A 24155-nucleotide genomic window follows, 5' to 3' on the forward strand; every position below is an offset into this window, starting at 1 on the left:
GCTTAATTTGTAAAATCATAATGTAATTTGACGTTTAACAGGCGTTTCCTTATTTCTTCCTTATTATCCAACATTTTAGCTTATCCAACGTTCTGCCGGCCCATTTATGTTTGATAAGTGAGACTCTACTGTACCATGTATCCCTGAAAATAAGACAGTGTCTTGTATTAATTTTTGCTCCCAAAGATGCACTAGGTCTTATTTTTATATTCTTCTTCATATTTTTCCATGAAGAAGAATTCATATTTATTGTTGAACAAAAAATGAATATTTATTATATATTGTACAGTAGCTGTCATCACAAACCAGCATAACCAGACAAACCGTGAATCCTATCAAGAATTTCTTATTACTACCATTATTTCCATGTACAACAATCTATGGTATGTACATTTACTAATCCTTTATGCTCTGGTGTTCTCTTTGGCGGGCATGCTTCCAAACAAAACCTTTGCTAGGTCTTACTTTCGGGGGAGGCCTTATATTTAGCAATTCAGCAAAACCTCTACTAGGTCTTATTTTCAGGGGATGTCTTATTTTTGGGGAAACAGGGTATTAAAAAGAAAACTCAAACAGCAAACCTTGCTTTTGCAATTTTATATGAGGAACACCATTGCATATAATGTAAGTTGCACATGCTTGGATTGTGATCTCTATGGGAGAGCCTGAAACTAAACCCCAGCAGATACCAGGACCCTATTGTCAGGTTCTTTTTTTTTGTGATTGTGCCATTGTAAATTTACCTCTTATATTTTTATTCTGATAGGTTGCTATGAGTTTTTTGGGTTGTATGGCCATTTTCCAGGAGCTTTCTCTCCTAACGTTTCACCTGCATCTGTGGCTAATGGCATCTCCAGAGGTTCTCTTGGGGGCGAAGCACGTGGAGTGTGTATATATATCTGGGGATGTCGAGGGTAGGAGAAAGAACCCTTGTCTGTTAAAAGCAAGTGTGAATGTTTCAGCTTGAATAGCATTGAGTAGCTATGAAGCTGCAAAGTTAATCACTGATGGTATCTGCATAAAGATGACCTGGCCTTTGTTGCCTGGAGTCACCCTCTGTTTGGGAGGTGTTGACTGGCACTTGAATAATAACATAATAATAATAATATAAAAACTTTATTTATATACTGCTCTATCTCCGCAAAGGGACTCAGGGCGGTTTCCAAGGTGCAAAACATCATACAAAACTTAACACAACAATAATACATCAATTAAAAATACAACAATTTCAGTTAAAACAAGAGTCAAACAAGAATGCTTGTTGTCTGGAGTTCTCCTATTTCTGAGTGGAGCTCCTTATTTACTGTCATGATTCTTTTAACACTGGTAAGCAGATTTTGTTTATTTTCATTGTTTTCTCCTTTCTGTTGAAATTGTCCATGCACTTGTGGATTTCAATGACTTCTCTATGTAGTCTGACACGATGGTTGTCAGAGTGGTCTCCGTATTTCCATCCTTTCCCTCTCTTTATCTTCAGCTTTCTTGTTGTCATATCTATAATCAGTACCATCTCATCGCATGATACTGAGATACCTCTGATTCACTAATAGTCCAATCAGTAAGTCTGCCAGGACTTAGTAAGCCTCTGCATTAGAAATATCTATCTCAGGCATGGGCAAACGTGGATCCTCCAGGTGTTTTGGATTTCTACTCCCACAATTCCTAAAAGTCAATAGGCTGTTAGGAATTGTGGGAGTTGAAATCCAAAACACCTGGAGGACCCAAGTTTGCCTATGCCTGATCTATTTGCAACGAGGTCTTCCTCTTTTCCTTGTGTCGTCTGTTTTATCAAGCTTTATCATATTTTCTAATGAGTCTGAACTTCTCATGATATGACCAAAATACAAGGGTTGAATGAAAAGTAATGCCTCCACCTTCATTACTTGGGTTTGGATGGGAATATTTTAATAAATCAAACACAGAAATAATCCTTAGAATGTTCTCTTTAACTGTTCACTTTTCCACATAATCACCAGACAATTGCATACATTTCTGCCAATGATGAACAAGTTTTCTGAAGCCTTCACGGAAGAAGTCGACACTCTGTTTCCGCAACCAGTGTCTCACAGTATCTTCCGATAGGCAAGCAAAGCAATAATGTGACCCACACGTTCTTGTGAAATGCCGATTATGCTTGAAATTTCTCTCTGAGTGATACAATGATTGTCCTGATTCAATCTTTCAACCTTTTGCTTGTGGTTACTGTCATAGGACGTCCAACTCTTTGTTTGTCACGCAAGTCAGATGTTCCCACCTCAACATCTTTAAACTTACTTGCCCAACGACGCACAGTACTCACATCAGCACAATCATCATAAACAGATTGCATTCTCTGATTAATCTCCTTTGGGGTGACACCTTCTGCTGTCAAGAATTCAATGACTGCAAGTTGCTTAAGTCGCATTGATTGACCATCTGAGCAGGGTTCCATACTTTGCACTTTAACAACACAACCGTTCAATGCTAAGGCTTCCTGCCAAATGGAACTGCAGAAAAGAGTCTCCTGAACAAGCCAGTACCTGCCGCATACCAGGAGTGCCATCTGTTGAGGAATTACAAAGGTGGAGGCATTACTTTTCATTCAACCCTCGTATGACAGCCTTGGTTTAGTTATCTTGGTTTTTAGAGAGAGTTCAGGCTTGAGTTACTCTAGGACCCATTTATTTATTTATTTTCTTTTGGGCGATCCGCAATACTATCCGTAGATTCATTATATCTCAGATGAAGAGATCTTCCTATCTGCATTCATCACTGTCCAGCTTTCATAACAATACATAGAAATGAGAACTATAATGGCATGGACAATCCTAATGATATCCATTTATACTTCAGGATTGTGTTCCTTCGTAGCTGCTAATCTTTCCACTTTTTAACTGAATTCTCCATTCTATTTAACAATTTATTTGGTTTTTTAAAAAATTAATACAATGAAAAACTATTTCAAAGGGTGCATTGGCTCAGAACCAATTGTTCAGAAAAACGAAAGGTAGGCAAACATTTCACGACTCTTCTGGATGGAAGAGCCTGGAAGCTCCAGCCCAAGAAAAAGTAACTTCATAAAATGACAGAGGCTGCTTCGTCCTCCATTCAGGAGCCAAATCAAATAGCAGAAGACAGTTCATACGCCACAGCTAAATGGGGATGCTAGCATGCAAATGCCTCATCTCTTGTGACAGGGAGAACCCATGCATGCAAACATACCTTGACGCTGGGAAATGGGCTGCAAAGGGAGGATTTTGAAAAGGCATGCCAAAGATGAAGACATGGAAGGAGGCTTCAGAATCCTGTTTGGGGAACTATTTGTCTGACTCTTTAGAGCATGGGGAATATTTTGGCCATGTTTATGGACCTCTGGGTAATTTTAATCCCAGAAGAAGACCTTAAAATGTCATTTTGTGGAGCTTGAACACTTTGTTCTCATAGAAATGGCTTTACCTGGAGGGATTTTGGGAGGATATAGAGTGAAAAATGTTTTTTCCAGTGTGTTTGGTAGTGTGCACATGCTCCTCCAGGATCTCCTGTGTCTTCCATAGTTGACATAGTTCCATACAAGAGATTTTTGGGTTGCTGTGAGTTTTCCGGACTGTATGGCCATGTTTCAGCAGCATTCTCTCCTGATGTTTCACCTGCATCTGTGGCAGATATCTTCAGAGGTTCTGCTGGAAGAGGTTCAAGTGGAGTGTATATGTATACCTGTGGAATAATGTCCAAGGTGGGAGAAAGAGCCCTTGTTTGTTTAAAGCAAGTGTGAATGTTGCAATTAGTAAACTTGAATAGCATGAGTAGCCATGAACCTACAAAGTCAATCAGTGAAGGTATCTGTATAGAGGTAGCCTGGCCTCTGTTGCCTGGAGGCATCCTCTGTTTGGGAGGTGCTAACTGTCCCTTGATTGTTAGCTATCTGGAGTTTTTCTGTTCCTGAGTGGTGTTCTTGCTAATTGCAACATTTACACTTGCTTAAAGCAGACAAGGGTTTTTTCCATATATATATATATATATATATACACACACACACAAAATAAAAGTGAAAAATGTGTGTGTGTGTGTTTGTGGAGGAAGTTTCCACTTACACAGGCAGCCTCCAGTCTCCACAATCAGCTATAGTTCCCACTGAGCAGGGGACCAATGGTGGGTTCCCAAGTATATATATATATATATATATATATCCACTTGCTTCACTGACAACAGAACCTCTGAAGATGCCGGCCACATATGCAGGTGAAAACATCAGGAGAGAATGCTACTGAAACATGGCCATACAGCCCGAAAAACTCACAGCAACCCAGTGATTCCAGCCATGAAAGCCTTCGACAACATGAAGAGATCTTTATTTGGGGGTGAGAAATACGGAGGAATATTTTTGCTTGCACCGCATCTCAGAAGCAGAGAAACTTAGCCCCATGTTGAGCCTTGAGGTTAAAACAGAAACATCTTTTCCCACCAGGCATTTGGGACTACAGGTCCTATTACCCCCAGGCAGCCTTCCCTTTGTTCTTTGCTGAAGATGCTTAGGAAATCCATAAGAAGGATGAAGGAAACAGTGGAAGCCACCTGAACAGGATGCTGAACAGTGTGAAGTTGTGTTGTGACTCTGGAAACCAGAGTTCGAATCCCCACTTGGTTATGGAAGCCCACTGGTTGACCTTGGGCAAGTCAAACTCTCTCAGCTTCAGAGGCAGGCAAAGGCAAACCACTTGACCAGGAACCACTCAAGCGGCAACCACTTTGACCAGGGACAACTTGACCAGGGACAAGTCAACCACTTTGACCAGGGACAACTTTGACCAGGGACAACTTGACCAGCTTGATCAGAGACCACTTGACTAGGGACCACTCTCCAACATTAGTACCAAAAAGGTGACGAATCAGTTTTTGGTCAACTTTAGCTTCGGTTTGATTATTTGGGGTGCTGATTCAGAAAACTGCATTGGATAAACCACATCAGCTCTAGTTTCTGATAAAGAACATATGCAATCCAATAGTCGCCATCAGCCTGCCCACAGAAAACCATATTTGATAACCTAGAGCTGATGTGGTCTATCCAATGTAATTTTTAGAATCAGCACTCCAAATAACCCCAGGAACAAGCCTAAAAACGAAGACAACATGAAAAAAATATTTCCCGCATGTCTTGCGGCCCTAATTTTAGGTCTCACGGCCCACCAGTGAGCCATGGGCCACGGGTTGGGAACCATTGGTTTAACAGGAGTTGTGGTGGACTGTGGGATGCTCAATATGTTTACATTCCCATCTCTTCCCTTTGCAGCTCTGAAAGATCCTGTCCTTCTTCCTCCAGTGGCTTTGTCACCTTTCCATCCTCATCTGCTCTAGGATGCAACTTTTGTAGAATTTATTCATTCGACACCACTTTAACTGGTTCAATGCTACGAAATCATGGGAGCTTTAGTTTGATGAGGCTGAGGCATAATTTGGCAGAGAAGGCTACAGCCGCCATGATTCCATAGCACTTTTTTTCGTGTCAGGAGCAACTTGAGAAACTGCAAGTCGCTTCTGGAGTGAGAGAATTGGCCGTCTGCAAGGACGTTGCCCAGGGGATGCCCGGATGTTTTGATGTTTTACCATCCTTGTGGGAGGCTTCTCTCATGTCCCCGCATGGAGCTGGAGCTGATAGAGGGAGCTCATCCGCGCTCTCCCCGGGTGGGATTTGAACCTGGCAGCTTGCAGATCAGCAGCCCAACCATAGCACTGAGACATGGCAGTTCAAGTGGTGTCAAACTACATTGAGTGCTGAATCCACTCTGGGCTTTATCCTGAACTTTAAAGTAAGCATTCAAGAACCCTATCCCTAAAATAAATGCTGTTCTACAGATCTCTCTGATTCTATGAAGGTTCCATTGAGTTCAGCGCCATCTAGTGACTGAATCTATAAAGACATTATCCACCTATATAGGCAATAAGAGATGTCATAAGCAAATTGAAAAATCGAGGGGAGGAGGGTTTATTGCACTATGTATTTTCTTAATATAAGAGAGCAGTGTGTCAAGAAATAAGTCTTTTGCCACCTTTTCTTTTCTTTCTTTTTTGCCAGAGATTATTTTGACGCAACAGCCCCCCATATGTGACCCCCACTTCATCCAACCTGGTGCAGGCCAGCCAAAGCCCTGCAAAGCTGATGTTGAATTTCAGCTGCAAGACTCTGCCAGCAATTGTTCTCTGCCAGCGATTGCCATGAAAACAATCAAGACAAGAGAGCTAAACTTAGAATAAATTCAATGGGGACATTTTGTTCAGGGTCTTAATCCGAAACGGAAGCCTTTATCTAGACTCGTAGGCATCCCTGTTGTCTTTTTCTCCTTTAAAGAAATATATTTCAGAGGACTGGGAAGAATATTGCTGGAGTCCCCAGTCCCAGCATGAAACCTAAGGCAGATGGCAATAAAATAAAACAAAGTCCAACTAAAACCTATTTGATATTAAAGTTAGAAAACAATAAACAATGCTGTTGATAATACTCATAGATTCAAACAATACAAAACAAAAAAAATCCCCTAATAGTTGACACATAGTTAAATGGTTAATAGCATAACACACTGCATAAAAAGACCCTACTGCCAAAGCACCGTATATACTCGAGTATAAGCCGACCCGAATATAGGCCGAGGCACCTAATTTTACCACAAAAAAACTGGGAAAACATTGACTCCAGTATAAGCCGAGGGTGGTAAATTTCAGAAATAAAAATAGATAACAATAAAATTACATTAATTGAGGCATCAGTAGGTTAAATGTTTTGGATATTTACATAAAGCTCAAATTTAAGATAAGATTGTCCAACTCTGATCAAATCATTATTCTCATTTTCTTCAATGTAAATGTGCTTATGTATCCTTTTAATAATAATAGAGTAAAACAATACATGTAATAATAATAATAATAATAATAATAATAATAAATACAAGAAAATAATACATGTAATAATACATAGAGTAAAATAATAAATGCAATAATAATAATAAGATCAGAGTGAAATAATAAATGTATTAATAAAAATAATAAAAATAGAGTAAAATAAATGTAATAGTAGCAACAATAATAGAGAAAAATAATAAATGTAATAATACCAATAATAATAGAGAAAAATAATAAATGTACCATATATTCTCGAGTATAAGCTGACCCAAATATAAGCCAACCAGGACCCTCACCCGAGTATAAGCCGAGGGGGGCTTTTTCAGTCTTAAAAAGAGGGCTGAAAAACTAGGCTTATGCTTGAGTATATACAGTAAGTTGGATATTGGCTGCATTGATGAGTGATGTTTCAATGAGGGTTTTTTGGGGTGCAGTGGGGCAGGAAAAATTACTTGGTTAATTATGTCTAAGGATGTTTGGATCTACACTGCCACAGAATGCAGTTCGAACTGCATTACTTAGTCAGTGTAAACCCATATAATGCAATTCAGTGAAGTGCAAAGTGCATTATATGGGTCTAAACTGAACATATAGTGCAGTTCAGACTACATTATATGGCATTATAGATCCAGACCACACTCTGTGATCATAGTGAGTTAAGAGCCAACGGCCTGCCTGAATAACAATAGTCTTGACTGTTATTTTACCCTTCTTTTATGTTATTTCCTGTAATTATACCTCACCTTTCAGACTAGGAACCTTTGTTTTGAATGGCAATGTGTTGCACCTGAACCGAGATCCCAGAGCACAAGCAAAGGCCAGGGAAGTACAATAGATAGATATCTATGAGAAATGCACATTGTTCAGCCATGGGCAATGGCTATCTGAATGTGAAATGGCCTGGTGTATCTGAATGAACTGAATGAGAACAAATTTGTACCAGAGAAAAATGGTCAGCATATATGACAAGATTGGGATTCTGGGCAATTTGGGTACATTGAGCAATCAAATCAAGAATGGGGGAATTTTTCCTGTAATATGATTTTCCCTGAACATCTGACATGAATCTGTGAAAAGCAGCCACAACCCTGGTAGATCTGCTGCCCCATTGTGCTCTCCCATCTACGTCAAGAACATTTCCCCGTCTCTCTTTCAAGGCTTCCTACTTTTTTTGAAAGTAGCTCAAGGTAAATCCTGTCACCTCAGCACCTGACCCAAGTGCTCCAAAGTCTGATATGAAGGATCCCACCTACAGCTGAATGTCTGGTTTTTAGAAAGTACAACCAACGAAAAAGAAGAGGGACGTGCCACAGAGAGAGAAAAGGAGAACTACCAAACCATTTCCGAACATGGCACACAATGCATGTTTTTGTCTTCTCCGAGCCCAGCGCCCAACCAAGTGGAAATGCTACTTCCATCCTTAATCTATAAATGAAATTAAAGTTGTTGAAAGATGCCTGTGAAACCAGGAAGGACTTGTTTTCTTGGCGGGAGGAGAAGGGAAAAGCCGAAACCGCCAAATATTTTAGCGGCGATTAAATTTCCAACAAGCTGGGGAATGGTCCCAGAGCACCTGCTTGGAGATGCGCACTTGCACGAAAGGCGCATGTTGGCTTGCAGGAGGGAGATTGGAAGGTTTAAAGATTTCCCTGGCATTTCTAAAGGATGTGTTAATGAAGGAGAGTCGACTGACTATGCACAATGCTTGCACCAAGCCAAGGAAACAGCGGCAGGTTTCATTCCAGATGCCCAGCAGGTGGAAACAAATCGTGTTAGAAAGGTGATCATTGGTTAAATTCCAGATAGCACCAAGGAGAAAGGGATCCAAATAAACCAGATAGGAACACCTCCCGCTAGCTGGCCCCAAAATGTGGCTGCAATTATAATGACAGAACTGGAAGAGGCCACAAGGGCCATCCAGTCTAACCAACTACAATGCAGGAACACACAATCAAAGCACTCCCAAAATAGACATCCAGCTTCTGCTTAAAAACCTTTGGAGAAGGAGACTAGCAGACTCAGAGGCGACCTATTCCACTGCTGAAGAGCTCTTATTGACAGGAAGTCCTTCCTAATGTTTGATAGACTTTCTTTTCTTGCCATTTATTATTACTTACTTACTTAGGCGATCCCTCGTAGGCCGAGGACGATGGTCTTCCAGTTGTGGGGTATTGAGGGTGTGTCTGTAGGTGGCTGAAGAGACCTATTCTTGATCTGCATGTTCTCCCATCAGTTTCCAGATGGAAGGCGGTCCCGGTCAGGGTTGGCTTGATGCTCCTTCCTCTTGGCACGTTTCTCCCTTAAGCCCTCCATTCATGCCTCTTCAAACTCCGCAGCACTGCTGGTCACAGCTGACCTCCAATTAGAGCGCTCAAGGGCCAGGGCTTCCCAGTTCTTAGTGTCTATGCCACAGTTTTTAAGGTTGGCTTTAAGCCCATCTTTAAATCTATTTTCCTGTCCACCAACATTCTGTTTCCTGTTCTTGAGTTCAGAGTAGAGCAACTGCTTTGGGAGACGGTGATCGGGCATTCAGACAATGTGGCCAGTCCAGCAAAGTTGATAGCATAGGAGCATTCAATGCTGGTTTCAATGCTGGTGGTCTTTGCTTCTTCCAGCACGCTGACATTTGTCTGCCTGTCTTCCCAAGAGATTTGCAGGATTTTTCTGAGGCAACGCTGATGGAAACGCTCCAGGAGTTTGGTGTGACGTCTGTAGACAGTCCACGTTTCGCAGGCGTAGAGCAGGGTTGGGAGGACAATGGCTTTATAAACAAGCACCTTGGTATCTCTACGGATGTCCCGATCATCAAACACTCTCTGCTTCATTCGGAAAAATGCTCCACTCACAGAGCTCAAGCGGTGTTGTATTTCACTGTCGATGTTGACTTTTGTGGAGAGGTGGCTGCCAAGGTAGCGGAAATGGTCAATGTTTTCTAATGTGACACCATTAAGCTGTATTCCTGGCATTGCAGAGGGATTAGCTGGTGCTTGTTGGAAGAGCACTTTGGTTTTCTCGATTTTCAGTGAGAGGCCGAGCTTCTGCAAAGGTGTTTAGAGTGGCTTGTAGGTCTTCTTCTGAATGCACACCGACTACGTTGTCATCGGCATACTGGAGTTCTATAATAGATGTTGTGGTGACCTTGGTTTTGGCTTTCATTTATTATTATCATTATTTGATACACAACAAGATGAGTCACAGCAAACAAAATCACTATGCTGGCTGTTATATTGGATCACACGTCGGACACTTCCCAAGTGTCTATGACTATGTGATGTATCGGCGAACAGTGAGTCCAGATTCGAGTAGGGTGGCCTTTTGCAGCTGACAAGATGGCAATTTTGTGAGTGCCGATTGCTTTTAAGTACTGGCCAAAGTCTTTAGGCACTGTACCTAGTATGTCAATCACCACTGGGACCACCTTGACTGGCTTGTGCCAGAGTCTTTGCAGTTTTATCTTTAAATCCTTGTATCACGTAAGCTTTTCTAGTTGCTTCTCATCAATTCTGCTGTCACAATCAAGGATCCACACTTCATTTTTAACACAATTGTGAGGTCAGGAAGGGATCTAGGAGTCTAAATAGACCACAAGATGAACATGTCAACAGTGTCATACAGCAGTTGAAAAAGCCAATACTATTCTCAGCTACATCCATAGGAATATAGCGTCTTGACAGAGGGAAGTCAAGAGTCGCATTCTTTTCTACTTTGGTCAGACCTTAGATAGAATACTGTGTCCAATTTGGGGTGTCATAATTCAAGGACATTGAACAAGCTAGGGCCACCAAAATGGCCAAAGGTCTAGAAATCTTGAATTTCTGTGACAAACAGTTCGGGCAACTGGGTAATGTTTAGCTTGGAGAAAAGAAGGCTTAGAAGGGACATGATAGCTATGATCTATTGAGGAAGGTGCAAGCTTGTTTTCTGCTGCTCTAGAGAATAGGACAAGGGACAATAGATTCACATTGAGTATCCTTGTGGAGTGGAAATGCAAGGTATAAATAAACATAATAAACATAATAATAATAATAATAATAATAATAATAATAATAATAATAATAATACTTTTACAAGTAAAACAAGCAGTCAAAGAAGAAGAACATGCCCTGGCAGAATATGTAAAGCAAAGTGAAGAACCTGCTTTGATTGAAGTCAAAAATCAGAAACTCCTCAAAGCACAGCAGACAAAAAAACAGTACAAGAAAACTGCACTACAAACTAGAGCTGACAGCTGGCACAACAAAACATTGCATGGAAAGTTCCTTGACAAAATTGAAGGAAAAGCTGATAAGGAGAAGACCTGGCTCTGGCTCACGAATGGGACCCTGAAGAAGGAGACAGAAGGCCTGATCCTTGCAGCCCAGGAGCAAGCCATCAGAACAAATGCCATTAAGGCCAAGATCGAAAAATCAGCTGATGACCCAAAATGCAGACTGTGCAAGGAAACCAACGAAACCATTGATCATATCCTCAGCTGCTGTAATAAAATCGCACAGACTGACTACAAACAGAGGCACAACTATGTGGCCCAAAGGATTCATTGGAACTTATGCCTCAAGTACCACCTCCCTGCAGTAAAGAACTGGTGGGATCACAAACCTGCAAAAGTATTGGAAAATGAGCACGCAAAGATACTGTGGGACTTCCGAATCCAGACTGACAAAGTTCTGGAACACAGCACACCAGACATCACAGTTGTGGAAAAGAACAAGGTTTGGATCATTGATGTCGCCATCCCAGGTGACAGTCGCATTGACGAAAAACAACAGGAAAAACTCAGCCGCTATCAGGACCTCAAGATTGAACTTCAAAGACTCTGGCAGAAACCAGTGCAGGTGGTCCCGGTGGTGATGGGCACACTGGGTGCCATGCCAAAAGATCTCAGCTGGCATTTGGAAACAATAGATATTGACAAAATTACGATCTGCCAACTGCAAAAGGCCACCCTACTGGGATCTGTACGCATCATACAAAAATACATCACACAGTCCTAGACACTTGGGAAGTGTTCGACTTGTGATTTTGTGATACGAAATCCAGCATATCTATCTTGTTTGCTGTGTCAGAATAAAATAATAATAATGATGGTGATGATGTAATAATGGTGTTGTTGGAATGGTGGAATCATTGGGTTGCTGTGAGTTTTTGCTGTGAGTAGAACCACACATTTCTCTTTGTTGAAACTAATCTTAGTTTTGTCAATTTCATTCACCAGATATGGCTTTAAAAGATGAGAAATGAGTTACAGTTAAGCCCACATGTGAGGGTATCTATTTTGCAGACTAATTCTACAGAGTAGATCCACCCCAAGGCAGAGAGGAGAGGCGGAAGATGAATTTGGTCCTTTCCAAATAGCTTTGACCACAGCAAACTGCACTAGCCTCGCAAAGTTTGTCTGTTCTTTCAGGGGCATAATATTTGCTTTCCTGACCAAATTATAATATACTTTGGCCACACGTGTCCTGGTTTTCATCAGTGAAATATTGGATGTTATGTGCATTATGTGCATTATTCCCAATTGCACTTGCCTGCAGATTATAGAGCAAAGGAGTGTAGGTTTACACTAGTCAGATCTTCGTGTCGGAGTGAGCTTTTCCAGTGCTTACCTACAGCGCATGGAGTGAAAGTTTTATTTTTTGTCCTGACTTGGGCAATATTTATTTTCTAACCACAGCCATTAAGTAGTGTTATGCATAGCAGCTTAGCTAAGTCTTTGCATGAACCCATTTGGCACAGGCAGCTATCCATTTGAGAAAGACCCGAGTTGCAAAGTTTTTAATGGAACGATGCACGGATCAAAGTGCAGTAAAGAGCATCCAAGGGCTACTTAAACATCCTTGAGTGGGGAAATTAGAATGGATCCCTGGGATTTAACTTGCAAAGCCAGGCTGGGCTTTCTTGTTTTGACCTCTTGCAGGCTGGCATTAAAGTTGATTCTGAGTGTGTTTTGTTTGCCGAATGCTAGTGGGCTTCTTGAGCTATTAGGCTTATTTGAACCAATGGCTGATGCTAAAGGATTTTTCTTTGGGGAGGGGGGAGGTCATCTTGGCATTAACAGCCTTGATAAGACTTTAGCTATCAAAACCACACATGACCTCTTCCCCACTTGCTAGTGGTCTTATTTCTTTCAAACTTCATTAACATCTCAGGCCATATTGATGCACCTTGAGTATTCGAATCAAAGCAAAAGCTATGATATGACAGCTCCCTATGGTTGAGAAGGAAGGTGCATCTACACTGTAGAATCAATGCGGGTCTGACATCACATTAACTGCTCTGGCTCAATGCTGCAGAATCCTGGGAGTTATAGTTTGCAAGAAAACATGGTGAAGTTGGAAAAAGTTGATAATGCAGAACAACACAAAGGAGGCTGCCTCCAAATGGGCACAAAGGGACACAGTTCAGAGGACAAAGATTCAACTGCTTGACAAAGATTCAACGGGCCGGGCTGTGGCGCAGCTGGCTAGTAACCAGCTGCAATAAATCACTACTGACCGAGAGGTCATGAGTTCGAAGCCCGGGTCGGGTTAAGCCCCCGACCATTAAATAGCCCAGCTTGCTGTTGACCTATGCAGCCCCGAAAGACAGGTGCATCTGTCAATTAGGGAAATTTAGGTACACTTTATGCGGGAGGCTAATGTAACTAATTTACAACATCATAAAACTGCCAGCAAAACACGAGGAAAGGAATGAGGAAGTACAGCCTCTAGTGGACAGTGAAGCAACAGCTCCCCCTGTGGCCGGAATCGTGAATCTGGAAAAAAATGTTAAATGCCTCTGTGTCTGTCTATATATGTTGTTTGTCTGTTGGCATTGAATGTTTGCCATATATGTGTTCATTGTAATCCGCCCTGAGTCCCCTTCGGGGTGAGAAAGAAAGGTGGAATATAAATACTGTAAATAAATAAACTGCTTTGGGCTCCCCAGGGAAAAATAGGAGGATGTCATATTTAGAATACTGTCATTTCTCTCCCCTCACAATCAAACCAAACCAAACTAAATTGGTTTCCCCTTCCCTTTCCATTGGAAAAGAGTGGAATGTCATAGAGGGAAGAGCAAGAAATCCACAGGTATAATGTTAGAGCCATTTTAATTGGCATTCCTTGGCATTGGTAGAAAATTGGACTTACTGGACCTCAGGAACCCATTGTGTGTGTATTTTTGAGCTGGAACATGTCCAGAAAAGGGTGACCAAAATGGTCAAAAGTCTGGAAGCCAATGCTTATAAGAAATGACTTAGAGACCTGTGTGTCTTTAGTTTAGAGAAGAGAAGGCACCACAGAAGGTTCAGCCAGGTGGGTCTGACCCTGGCTTTGCAGGCAAGTTGCCTTCAAAAAATCCTGCAAATCTGTTGAGAAGAAGACAGGTGGGCAAACATCAGTGTTCTGGAAGATGCAAAGACTACCAGCACTGAAGCAATGACTCTCTGCCATCAACTTCGTTGGACCAAATGCCATACGGTCTGGATGCCTAGTCGCCATCTCCCAAAGTAGTTACTTTATTCTCAGCTCAAGAATAGAAAACAAAATGATGGTGGATAGCAAAAGAGATGGTCTTAAAGCTAATCTTTTAAAATGTGGAATAAAATACCAAGAACTGGGAAGCCCTGACACTCCAGTGTTGTGTCTGGAGGTTGGCTGTGACCAATAGTGCTATGAATTTTGAACAGACTCAAATTGAGAGTGAAAGGGAGAAATATGCTGAGAGAAAGGCAAATCAAGTAAATCCTTGTTGTGACCACCTTCCATCAGGGCATCTATCCAAAATAGGTCTCCACAGTCACCTATGGACCCACCACTTTATACCTTAGGATGTCATGCAAGTCATGAGACTTGCCCTAAGTCTAAGAAATGAGGGAAATATCTATCTATCTATTTATCATCTATCTATCCACATAATAAAAGTAAAAAATGTGTATGTGTGTATGTGGAGGAAGTGTCCATTTATACAGCCTCCCACCTCCACAAACAGCTATACTTCCCACTGAGCAGGAGACACCAATGGCCCTCCCTCCACTGACATGCAGGTTATAGTGAGTGCCATGAATAATGTAGCCCAAACCCTGCCAGTGTCCTCCACTAACACCATTCTGCCCCCCCCCCCAACCCAAATGAAGACTTTCATGTGGAGACAATTTCATCCTTGATGTTATGTTATTTCTCCAGAATGGGCATCCCAGGGTTCCCTAATTTGCATAACTCCACCCACTGCCTCTCCCTTAACCCTTCCCTACCCTTTCTGACAGCACACAGTTAACAGAGGAATTGATCAGCATCTAAAAAAGAGGTTTGGGGAGAATTCACCATGATTTACAAGAATTATACTTGACCTATATCCAGAGAGCATTGTTAAACCAACTAACAATGGATCTGGAGCACTGTTAACACAACCAATGATGGATCTGGACCAAACCTGCCATGGAAACTGGGACTTGCAGTACCTTCACTGATACTGTGACCCCCACCGACAATGAACTGGGACCAAACTTGGCACAGAGAAGCCTCATTACCATCTGAACATACTTCAGGGGTTTGTGGGAATGGACCTTGATTTTGAGAGTTATAGTCCACCTACATCCAGAGAAACTGTGACACACCCCACCCCCCCAACGGACAATGTACTGGGACCAAACTTGGCACAGAGAAGCTCCATGAGCAACTGAAAATATTGCAGGGGTTTAGGGGAATGGACCTTGGATCTGGGAGTTGTAGTTCATCTGCATCCAGAAAGCCCTGAATGTAGCCAACAATGAATCTGGACTTCAGTGATATTACCCAACATCCCAAAACAAATAATGCCTTCTTCTAATAACCCGGACACCGCCAGGTCCCCAAGCTTTATATATATGTAATAATATAGGCAAGATAGTGTTCCCACTGTCAAATTCCTCCCATTTGAAGTGAGGAATGGATAAAATGGACTTGCACTGTGAGACTCAAGGCCGGTGCCCTATATCTGGCAACGCTACTAACTTCCATGAATTCATCAAATCCCTTTTAAAGTCATCCAAGTTGATGACCATTGCTCTGCAGGTCCAATCCTTCTGGGGTCAGAAGGTTTGTGGATTGTCTCCTATCACCCGGAGAATATGCAAAGGGGTCCTCTGGGGAAAGGGTTGGGTCCTGGCTGCCCCACATCAGCGATTCATCACAATGGTGCTGCCGTATCTCTTCAAAGCCCTTAAGAACACAGAGCGCAATGACTCAGAGACCTCGCTTCCACCCCCCATCCTTTTTGCATTTTGACATTATCATTATTTTGTTTTTCAAAGCAATATTTTAACTCCAAAGTTCACCTGCTAATCCTTAAGCCGCTGATATGCCAGAATCAATAGGATGGGATTTTGTACTTCTCATTATTCGGATGCATTGTTCTTGCTGGGTATTCTGTATTAATATTTATAAATGCTAGGGAAGTCTCTCTCATATTCATTCATATATATATATATATATATATATATATATATATATATATATATATGAGATATTTGCATGAAACCTGAGCCAGCCCATTCGCATATCTACAATGAAAACCTATATCCAATATCCTTGATTACATTTTCTCAAAGAACATCAACAAGATGAAATTATCTGCTAAACCATCCACTTGAAGCTAGTTGGACATAGCTGCTTGGCGCATGGTCGGTGCGAGTGTGCGTGAAAGAATCAGATGTTGCAGATGTGACATTATGATATCCTTCTGCAGATCGGCAGCCTGGTATTTGGCTGGATATTTCAAATCGATATGTGAATGTCACGTCAGTTTTCTTTGCCTCTGCAGCTCCGACCTATGTGAATGGGAAAAACCTGGATGCAGAAGACAGAATGGTGAAGGAAGAGAAATAGACCAGCTGGGAGGGAAGTTGAGGGAAGAGGAGGCAAAAAGAAAGAGGCACAATACCATGCACAATACCTTGTTTAGTACACACTCTCCCTATCAATCCTGTCATTGCATTATTGCAGCTGCTTTCTAAATATCCAAGTGGATGTGGACAAATCAGAGCCAAAATGACACCCTCCAGAACCTGGAAAGTGGTCTACGCATACATACTCCACCATGGACCAGAATGAAACAGTCCCTTAAAATAGCTTAATAACCCCTTAAATATGAGGGTTGAATGAAAAGTAATGCCTCCACCATCGTAACTTTTCAACAGATGGCAGTCCTGGTCTGCGGCAGGTACTGGCTTGTTCAGCAGACTCTCCTCTACAGTTCCATTTGGCAGGAAGCCTTAGCACTGAACGGTTGTGTTGTTAAAGTGCGAAGTATGGAACCCTGCGCAGACGGTTGGTCATTGCAACTTAAGCAATGTATAGTCATTGAATTCTTGACAGCAGAAGGTGTCACCTTATCTGTCTTCCGCAGAGCATGTAAGACACACCTGTTTCGGCAGGCTTTTGATCTCCACTATTGCTGTTTTTAAATTGTTTAGATTTTAGCTGTTTTTGTAAGCCACTCCGAGCCCTGGAGGAGTGTTTTTAAGATTTTTTTTAAAGATATTTTAAATATGTTTTTAAATTGTTAGATTTTAGCCTTTCTTGCAAGCCGCCCCGAGTCCTAGAGGAGTGGCGGCATATAAGTTTAAATAATAAATAAATAAATAAATAAATGCAATTAAGGCCAAGATCGAAAAATCAGCTAATGACCCAAAATGCAGACTGTGCAAGGAAACCGACGAAACCATTGATCATATCCTCAGCTGCTGTAAGAAAATTGCACAGACTGACTACAAACAGAGGCACAATTATGTGGCCCAAATGATTCATTGGAACTTATGCCTCAAGTACCACCTCCCAGCAGTAAAGAACTGGTGGGATCACAAACCTGCAAAGATAATGGAAAATGAACACACAAAGATACTGTGGGACTTCCGAATCCAGACTGGCAAAGTTCTGAAACACAACACACCAGACATCACAGTTGTGGAAAAGAAAAAGGTTTGGATCATTGATGTGGCCATCCCAGGTGACAGTCGCATTGACGAAAAACAACAGGAAAAACTCAGGACCTATCAGGACCTCAAGACTGAACTTCAAAGACTCTGGCAGAAACCAGTGCAGGTGGTCCCAGTGGTGATCGGCACATTGGGTGCCATGCCAAAAGATCTCAGCCGGCATTTGGAAACAATAGACATTGACAAAATTACAATCTGCCAACTGCAAAAGGCCACCCTGCTGGGATCTGCGCGCATCATCCAAAAATACATCACACAGTCCTAGGCGCTTGGGAAGTGTTTGACTTGTGATTTTGTGATATGAAATCCAGCATATCTATCTTGTTTGCTGTGTCATAACAAAATAATAATAATAATAATAATAATAATAATAATAATAATAATAATTTATTTATATACCGCCCTATCTTCCAAAAGTGACTCAGGGAAGTTTACAACAACAATAATACATAACTACATAATAATACATAAATACAGAACTCCTAACTGGCCTTGGATGAAGTTTTTTTTCTTCGTGTCAGGAGCGACTTGAGAAACTGCAAGCCACTTCTGGTGTGAGAGAATTGGCCGTCTGCCAGGACGTTGCTTAGGGGACAACCAAATGTTTTGATGTTTTTACCATCCTTGTGGGATGCTTCTGTCATGTCCCCGCATGGAGCTAGAGCTGATAGGGGGAGCTCATCCTCGCTCTCCCCAGATTGGATTCGGTTGCCTTCAGGTCAGCAACCCAACCTTCAAGTCACAAGGCTTTAACCCACTACACGTGTACAGACGTGCCCTCGAATAGTCACTTAGTTCAGGCTAAAATCCACAGGAGCCAATGCCAAGAATCAAAGTCCAAGAAGCATGTCAAGCCTTTGAGATGCGAGGACTATGAATATGCATTCCGCAGCTCTCTGACGAACAGCTATGTCCTTTATGTGAATACCTGGAAGAGGACCAAGTCCTTCCAATCGTAGCTACTTCTGCAAATAAATAATAATTAGAAAAGAGATTGGATTTCCACCACAGGCACCTCGGTTATAACAAGGCAGGAGAAAGAGAATACCTGAATGAATAGTTTAAGCACCAACACACAAGACACAGTTCATTTTACAGTTTCATCACCCTCACCAGGGCGATTAATCTGAAGAAAACGGTGTTATGCAGATGGCATTTGGCCCAAGGCCCACAATAGCAAAGGCCACTCCTTGACGGACCAGGAGACCAGTTGTGATGGGAAAGAAAAAGAGAGAAGGGAAAGAAGCAAAGTTTGGACTTCTCTCCTTAGCCTTGTCATTCTCTTCCCAGAGGGAGGAATGACATAAAGCAGCAAAAATGCTCGAAAGCTTTCCTTTCATGTCCTAACGCCTTGTTTGTTTGGTTTCTCCCCATGGTGGCATCGACAAGGTGAGCCTTTTTCCCCATCAGATCCTCCTGCTTTTCTCCTCAGGATCTGCACAGGTGGAGTTTTTCTGCTCAGTGAATCAGAAAACTGGGTAATCAAACCTGAAGCCTTGGCCTCGGGCACAAACCAATACTTGATACTTTGGTAGAGAAACACATTGACTTCCCGGCAAAGTACCTTGGGGACCGCGGCTCTCGGTGGGAGAATCGGTTTACCCCCTGAAGCAAGGCAGGGAGGGGGGAAGGTTAATTGTCCTCATTATCTTACTTTTCTCAGCTGCAAAGAATTGGTGCCGGCCACCAATTAATCCAGCCCTCCCTTCCAACCAAATAACTGCCTTTTGTCTCCGAAAGGCAGAAATGTACAGGTTTAGCAGAGGAGTGATGTTCCAATTCTAAAGAGTGGTTGCTTTCTTTGAAACCTCCTTTGGAAATAATGTTTCGCGTGTTTTCAAAATGTGAAAAAGAATATCTATTTCCAAGGCTTCTTTCCCAAAAACATACTTGAGATTTAGGCCCCATCTGCTGCTCAATGCAGTTAAACTGTATTATATAATTTTACATTGACAATATGATGATACAGTAGAGTCTCACTTATCCAACATAAACGGGCCGGCAGAATGTTGGATAAGCGAATATGTTGGATAATAAGGAGGCATTAAGAAAAAGCCTATTAAACATCAAATTAGGTTATGATTTTACAAATTAAGCACCAAAACATCATGGGACACAACAAATTTGTCAGAAAAAGTAGTTCAATCCGAAGTAATGTTATGTTGTAATTACTGTATTTACGAATTTAGCACCAAAATATCACGATATATTGAAAACATTGACTACAAAAATGCGTTGGATAATCCAGAACATTGGATAAGCGAGTTTTGGATAAGTGAGACTCTACTGTATTTCCAAGGCTTCTTTCCCAAAAACATACTTGAGATTTAGGCCCCATCTGCTGCTCAATGCAGTTAAACTGTATTATATAATTTTACATTGACAATTTGATGATATTTCAAACTGTGTTATATGGCAGTGTAGATAACCAATTTGGAGAAGAGGGGGAAAGGGAGAGGAAAGTATTCTGGTGGTACTATTGCATAACCTACTAAAATATAACTGCATCCAGTCTCTGGGCACATATCCTTTTGGCAAATGTGAATCTCCATGAATATGTGGAGACTACCTTTTGAAAACCACTAGTCACTAGAAAATCATGATCTTGTTAGAAGTTAACTCTTTGAACAATTGATATTCATAGGCATTCATGTAATGGCACACAGGTAACTCAGCTGTTAAACTGAAGAACCATGTCTTTAAATTGCCAAGGAGAAAGATATGCCACTACAAAAATATATTTGGTTAGCAGAGGGTGGTTGTTTCTTTGCCTAAAAGATATACACTCCCTTGAAACCTCTTAGTTAAAAATATGGACTCAGAGATTTTAAAAAACACAAAGTCTTCTTTGAAAAATAACATATCTTGTTTACTCATAAACATCTTGTATTAATTCACCATACAGGCACATTTCTTATTGAAGTTCAGTTACAGATAGGATGTAGATTCTCTATATTGAGTACACAGGGTATCATTCTTTATCAATAATCCATAGTCTTTAGGTATAGTTGTATTCACTGAAGTCCATAAAGCATATTTCTATATTGAAGTCTCTGAACAGCAACATGCATCCACCTCTACTGAGATCTGGACACATACATCTGCTTTCATTGAAGATCAAACACATACTGAATACAAAATGAAGTCTTGTGTCTGAACATGCTCAGTACAATCAGATGTCTATAACTCCTCCCACACCAAATAGGTAAGTCGAACTGGCAAATCAACATACAAATAGAATACAGGTTAGCAAATATATACATTAACAAATAAATAGTGAGAGGTTGCTATTTTCAACAGGTACCTTTAAGACCGGCATGTTTTAGCATGAGATTTCATGGATTTCAATTCTTAAGATACATAGATGGAATGCAATCTTCAATCCACAGTATTATAAGCACATTGAAGAGTTGATTACAGAAAGATGCACATTTTAATAAATAGTTTTGGAGAAGATAATAATTATGTGTTGACTCACATGGGCATATATCTCCTGACATCACCGGAATTATGAAAAAAAAAACAACTTTGGGTGGGATCCTGTTGATGGATTTGCTGTTGTTAACTATCAAGGCAACTTTAACTTATGCTGATCCCATGAATGAGAGACATTCAGGTCACCCTATCATCAATCGTCTTGCTCAGTTCTTGTAGACTTAGGACTGAAATAGTTTCTTTGGTTGAGTCAATCCATCTGCAATATGGTCTTCCTCTTTTCTCATTGCTGCCTATCTTATCAGCATTACAATTAGCCCTCCATGTTCACTGGGGTTAGGGAAAATTCCCTCTAGAAATTTCTAGATTCTTTAGCACGATATTATGGCCAATTTCTGCTGGAAGTTGCCTACAGAATCACACAGTGATCCCTAGGGAGGTGTTCTCTCTAGAAATCTCTAGTTTCTCCAATGTGACCGGAAGACGTTGACCATAAAATAGTGCTACAGAACCTAGATATTGCTGTGAGTCTGTGAATAATCAAACCTGCAAAAGTCAAACCCACAAATGTTTTGGGTGGCTGTACTATGGTTTCTAATGAATTATGTTTCCTTATGAAACATCAGTTTAGTGTCAGTTTAGTCATCTTGACTTCTAGGGAAAGATTGACTAGGGCAGTGCTTCTCAACCTGGGGTCTCCAAATGTTTTTGGCCTTCAACTCCCAGAAATCCTAACAGCTGGTAAACTGGCTGGGATTTCTGGGAGTTGTAGGCCAAAAACATCCAGACCCCAGGTTGAGAACCACTGGACTAGGGAGAAATAATGCAGTTTGAGGGTTGTTGTGTGTTTCCCGGGCTGTATGGCCATGTTCTGGAAGCATTCTCTCCTGACGTTTCGGCCACATCTATGGCAGGCATCCTCAGAGGTTGTAAGGAATGTGGGAAAAAACTAAACAAAGTAGAGAGCAGGAAAAAGAGGAGAGAAGGCAGTGAAATTATGCCCTTCCCAGTAATATCAGGCAAAAGCAAGCTGCGCACTCTCTTAGTGTGTACATACTTTCTTATGAACAACTTCGACCACCATGACCACGTGCTGATATTGCTTGGCCACACGTGTCTCAGTTTCCATCTGTGAAATGACGGAGATTATGAAGTCCTCTTCTACAAGCTGGGTTTGGGGTGGCAATTAAGGGATACCCGTTAAATGGATGTCCTCCTTCCTCCAGAATCGGGGACAGTGGGTGGTGAGGGGAGGGATGGTCTCCGCGTGGTCTCCGCTAACTTGTGGGGTCCCACAGGGAGCTATTCTCTCTCCTCTAGTACGCTGACGACACTCAGCTCATTCTGAGGATGGAGGGCCGGCCGGACTCCGTACCCGATCGTTTCCATCAGTGCCTTGAGGCCGTTACTGGATGGTTGCGTGCCAGCAGGTTGAGGGTGAATCCAGCGAAGACGGAGATCCTTTGGCTGGGCCGTCCGGGTGGGAGGGAGATCCAGCTGCCTACCCTGGATGGCGAGACACTACGTCCGTCATCTTCTGTAAAAAGTCTTGGTGTCTTATTGGACCTTCTGCTCACAATGGAGGCCCAGGTCTCTGCTGTGAGCAGATCTGTGTTTTTCCATCTATGTCAGGCTAGGCGACTGGCTCCCTACTTATCTAGGAACGACCTGGCTATGGTGATCCAGGCGACGGTCATCTCGAGGCTCGGCTACTGTAACGCTCTCTACATTGGCCTTCCTCTATCAGTGATCCGGAAACTGAAGCTGGTGCAAAATGCGGCGGCTCGTCTTCTCACCCCAATTCTACAACAGCTGCACTGGCTACTGATTGAGTACCGGATTACTTTCAAGATACTGGTACTAACCTTTAAGGCCTTACATGGTTTGGGGCCAGCGTACCTGAGGGCCCACTTGATGACCGTCACCCCGGCTTTCAAATTGATTTGAAAATGCAGCGGAGAGTTCCGTAGATCGCTCACCAAAGGAACGGAACGGGACCGCAGCAGACTATTATTAAGAGATCTTTTTTATTTCACTTTCCCCTTCCCTGAACTATGTAACAAAATCCCCCAATAAAAGTAGCGTTTATTTTAACAATAACACTCTCTATCTGGTTATTTTGTATCTTTCTCTGACTCCTTCCTTTGCATGCAATTTCTCTCTCTCTCTCGTCCCTTTAACTCCGGCTGAGGTTTCTCCGCCATAGATTAATATGGCGGACGATACAAATCGGCTCATATCTCTATCAAAATTACTCCTAGAACGCTCCTTTTTTAGTCCTAACCCTTTCTAAGGCTCCTGACTCGAAGACAACCAGCGGAACCGGAATCGGTCCAGTTTTCGGCACCTCAACAGCTGATTGTCAAACGGGACCGACCGCTTCCTTCCAGCCTTATCCCGGACTTTCCTCTCCCCGCGACTCGCGGAATGGTTTTAAGAGATCCCTAGCCCCTTTCTGTGAACTAGGGATGGGGGATCGCTCTCTCGCTGGGGAAACATAGTTCTCCAAGAACCCTTACCCTCTCTACAGCTGCCAGGGGGTGCCCGGACGGGTGCCCCCCACGTTTCATTCATACTTTCATAATTTTATGAAGGAGAAGAACACTCTTCCCCAGACCTACCCCTGGACTTATGAAATCCTATACTCCCAAAGACTGCAACCCACATGTGCCTCTTCCCCATGCCATCTCTACGAATTCCTCCCATCACAGATGAACTCTTTTTCCTCATGTATCCATGAATTTGCATATTCTATGTACCTGGGCACCCTCATGACCCACTGTTGTATGAATTTCTAATCGTTGGGCTAACTTCATGAATTGTGAAATCATGCTGCTTGAACTCCACTCCTATGACTTTCCATATTGGGTTCCCCAGATGTTGTAAACCTCATTCTTAT

At 42.0% G+C, this 24155-nt stretch overlaps 1 protein-coding gene across 1 annotated transcript in view; it reads left to right on the forward strand.

Moving 5' to 3' along the window:
* The window catches only part of tmem260 (transmembrane protein 260), a 123610-nt gene extending 116803 nt beyond the window's left edge, over positions 1 to 6807 (forward strand). The window contains exon 16 of the mRNA XM_062968638.1: positions 6050 to 6807. Within this exon, the coding sequence (XP_062824708.1) occupies positions 6050 to 6061 (12 nt within the window). The 3' untranslated portion in view covers positions 6062 to 6807. The remainder of the gene's footprint in view (positions 1 to 6049) is intronic.
* Positions 6808 to 24155: the final 17348 nt, after the last annotated feature.

Source organism: Anolis carolinensis, chromosome 1 (assembly GCF_035594765.1).
Source record: "Anolis carolinensis isolate JA03-04 chromosome 1, rAnoCar3.1.pri, whole genome shotgun sequence".
Classification (NCBI taxonomy): domain Eukaryota; kingdom Metazoa; phylum Chordata; class Lepidosauria; order Squamata; family Dactyloidae; genus Anolis; species Anolis carolinensis.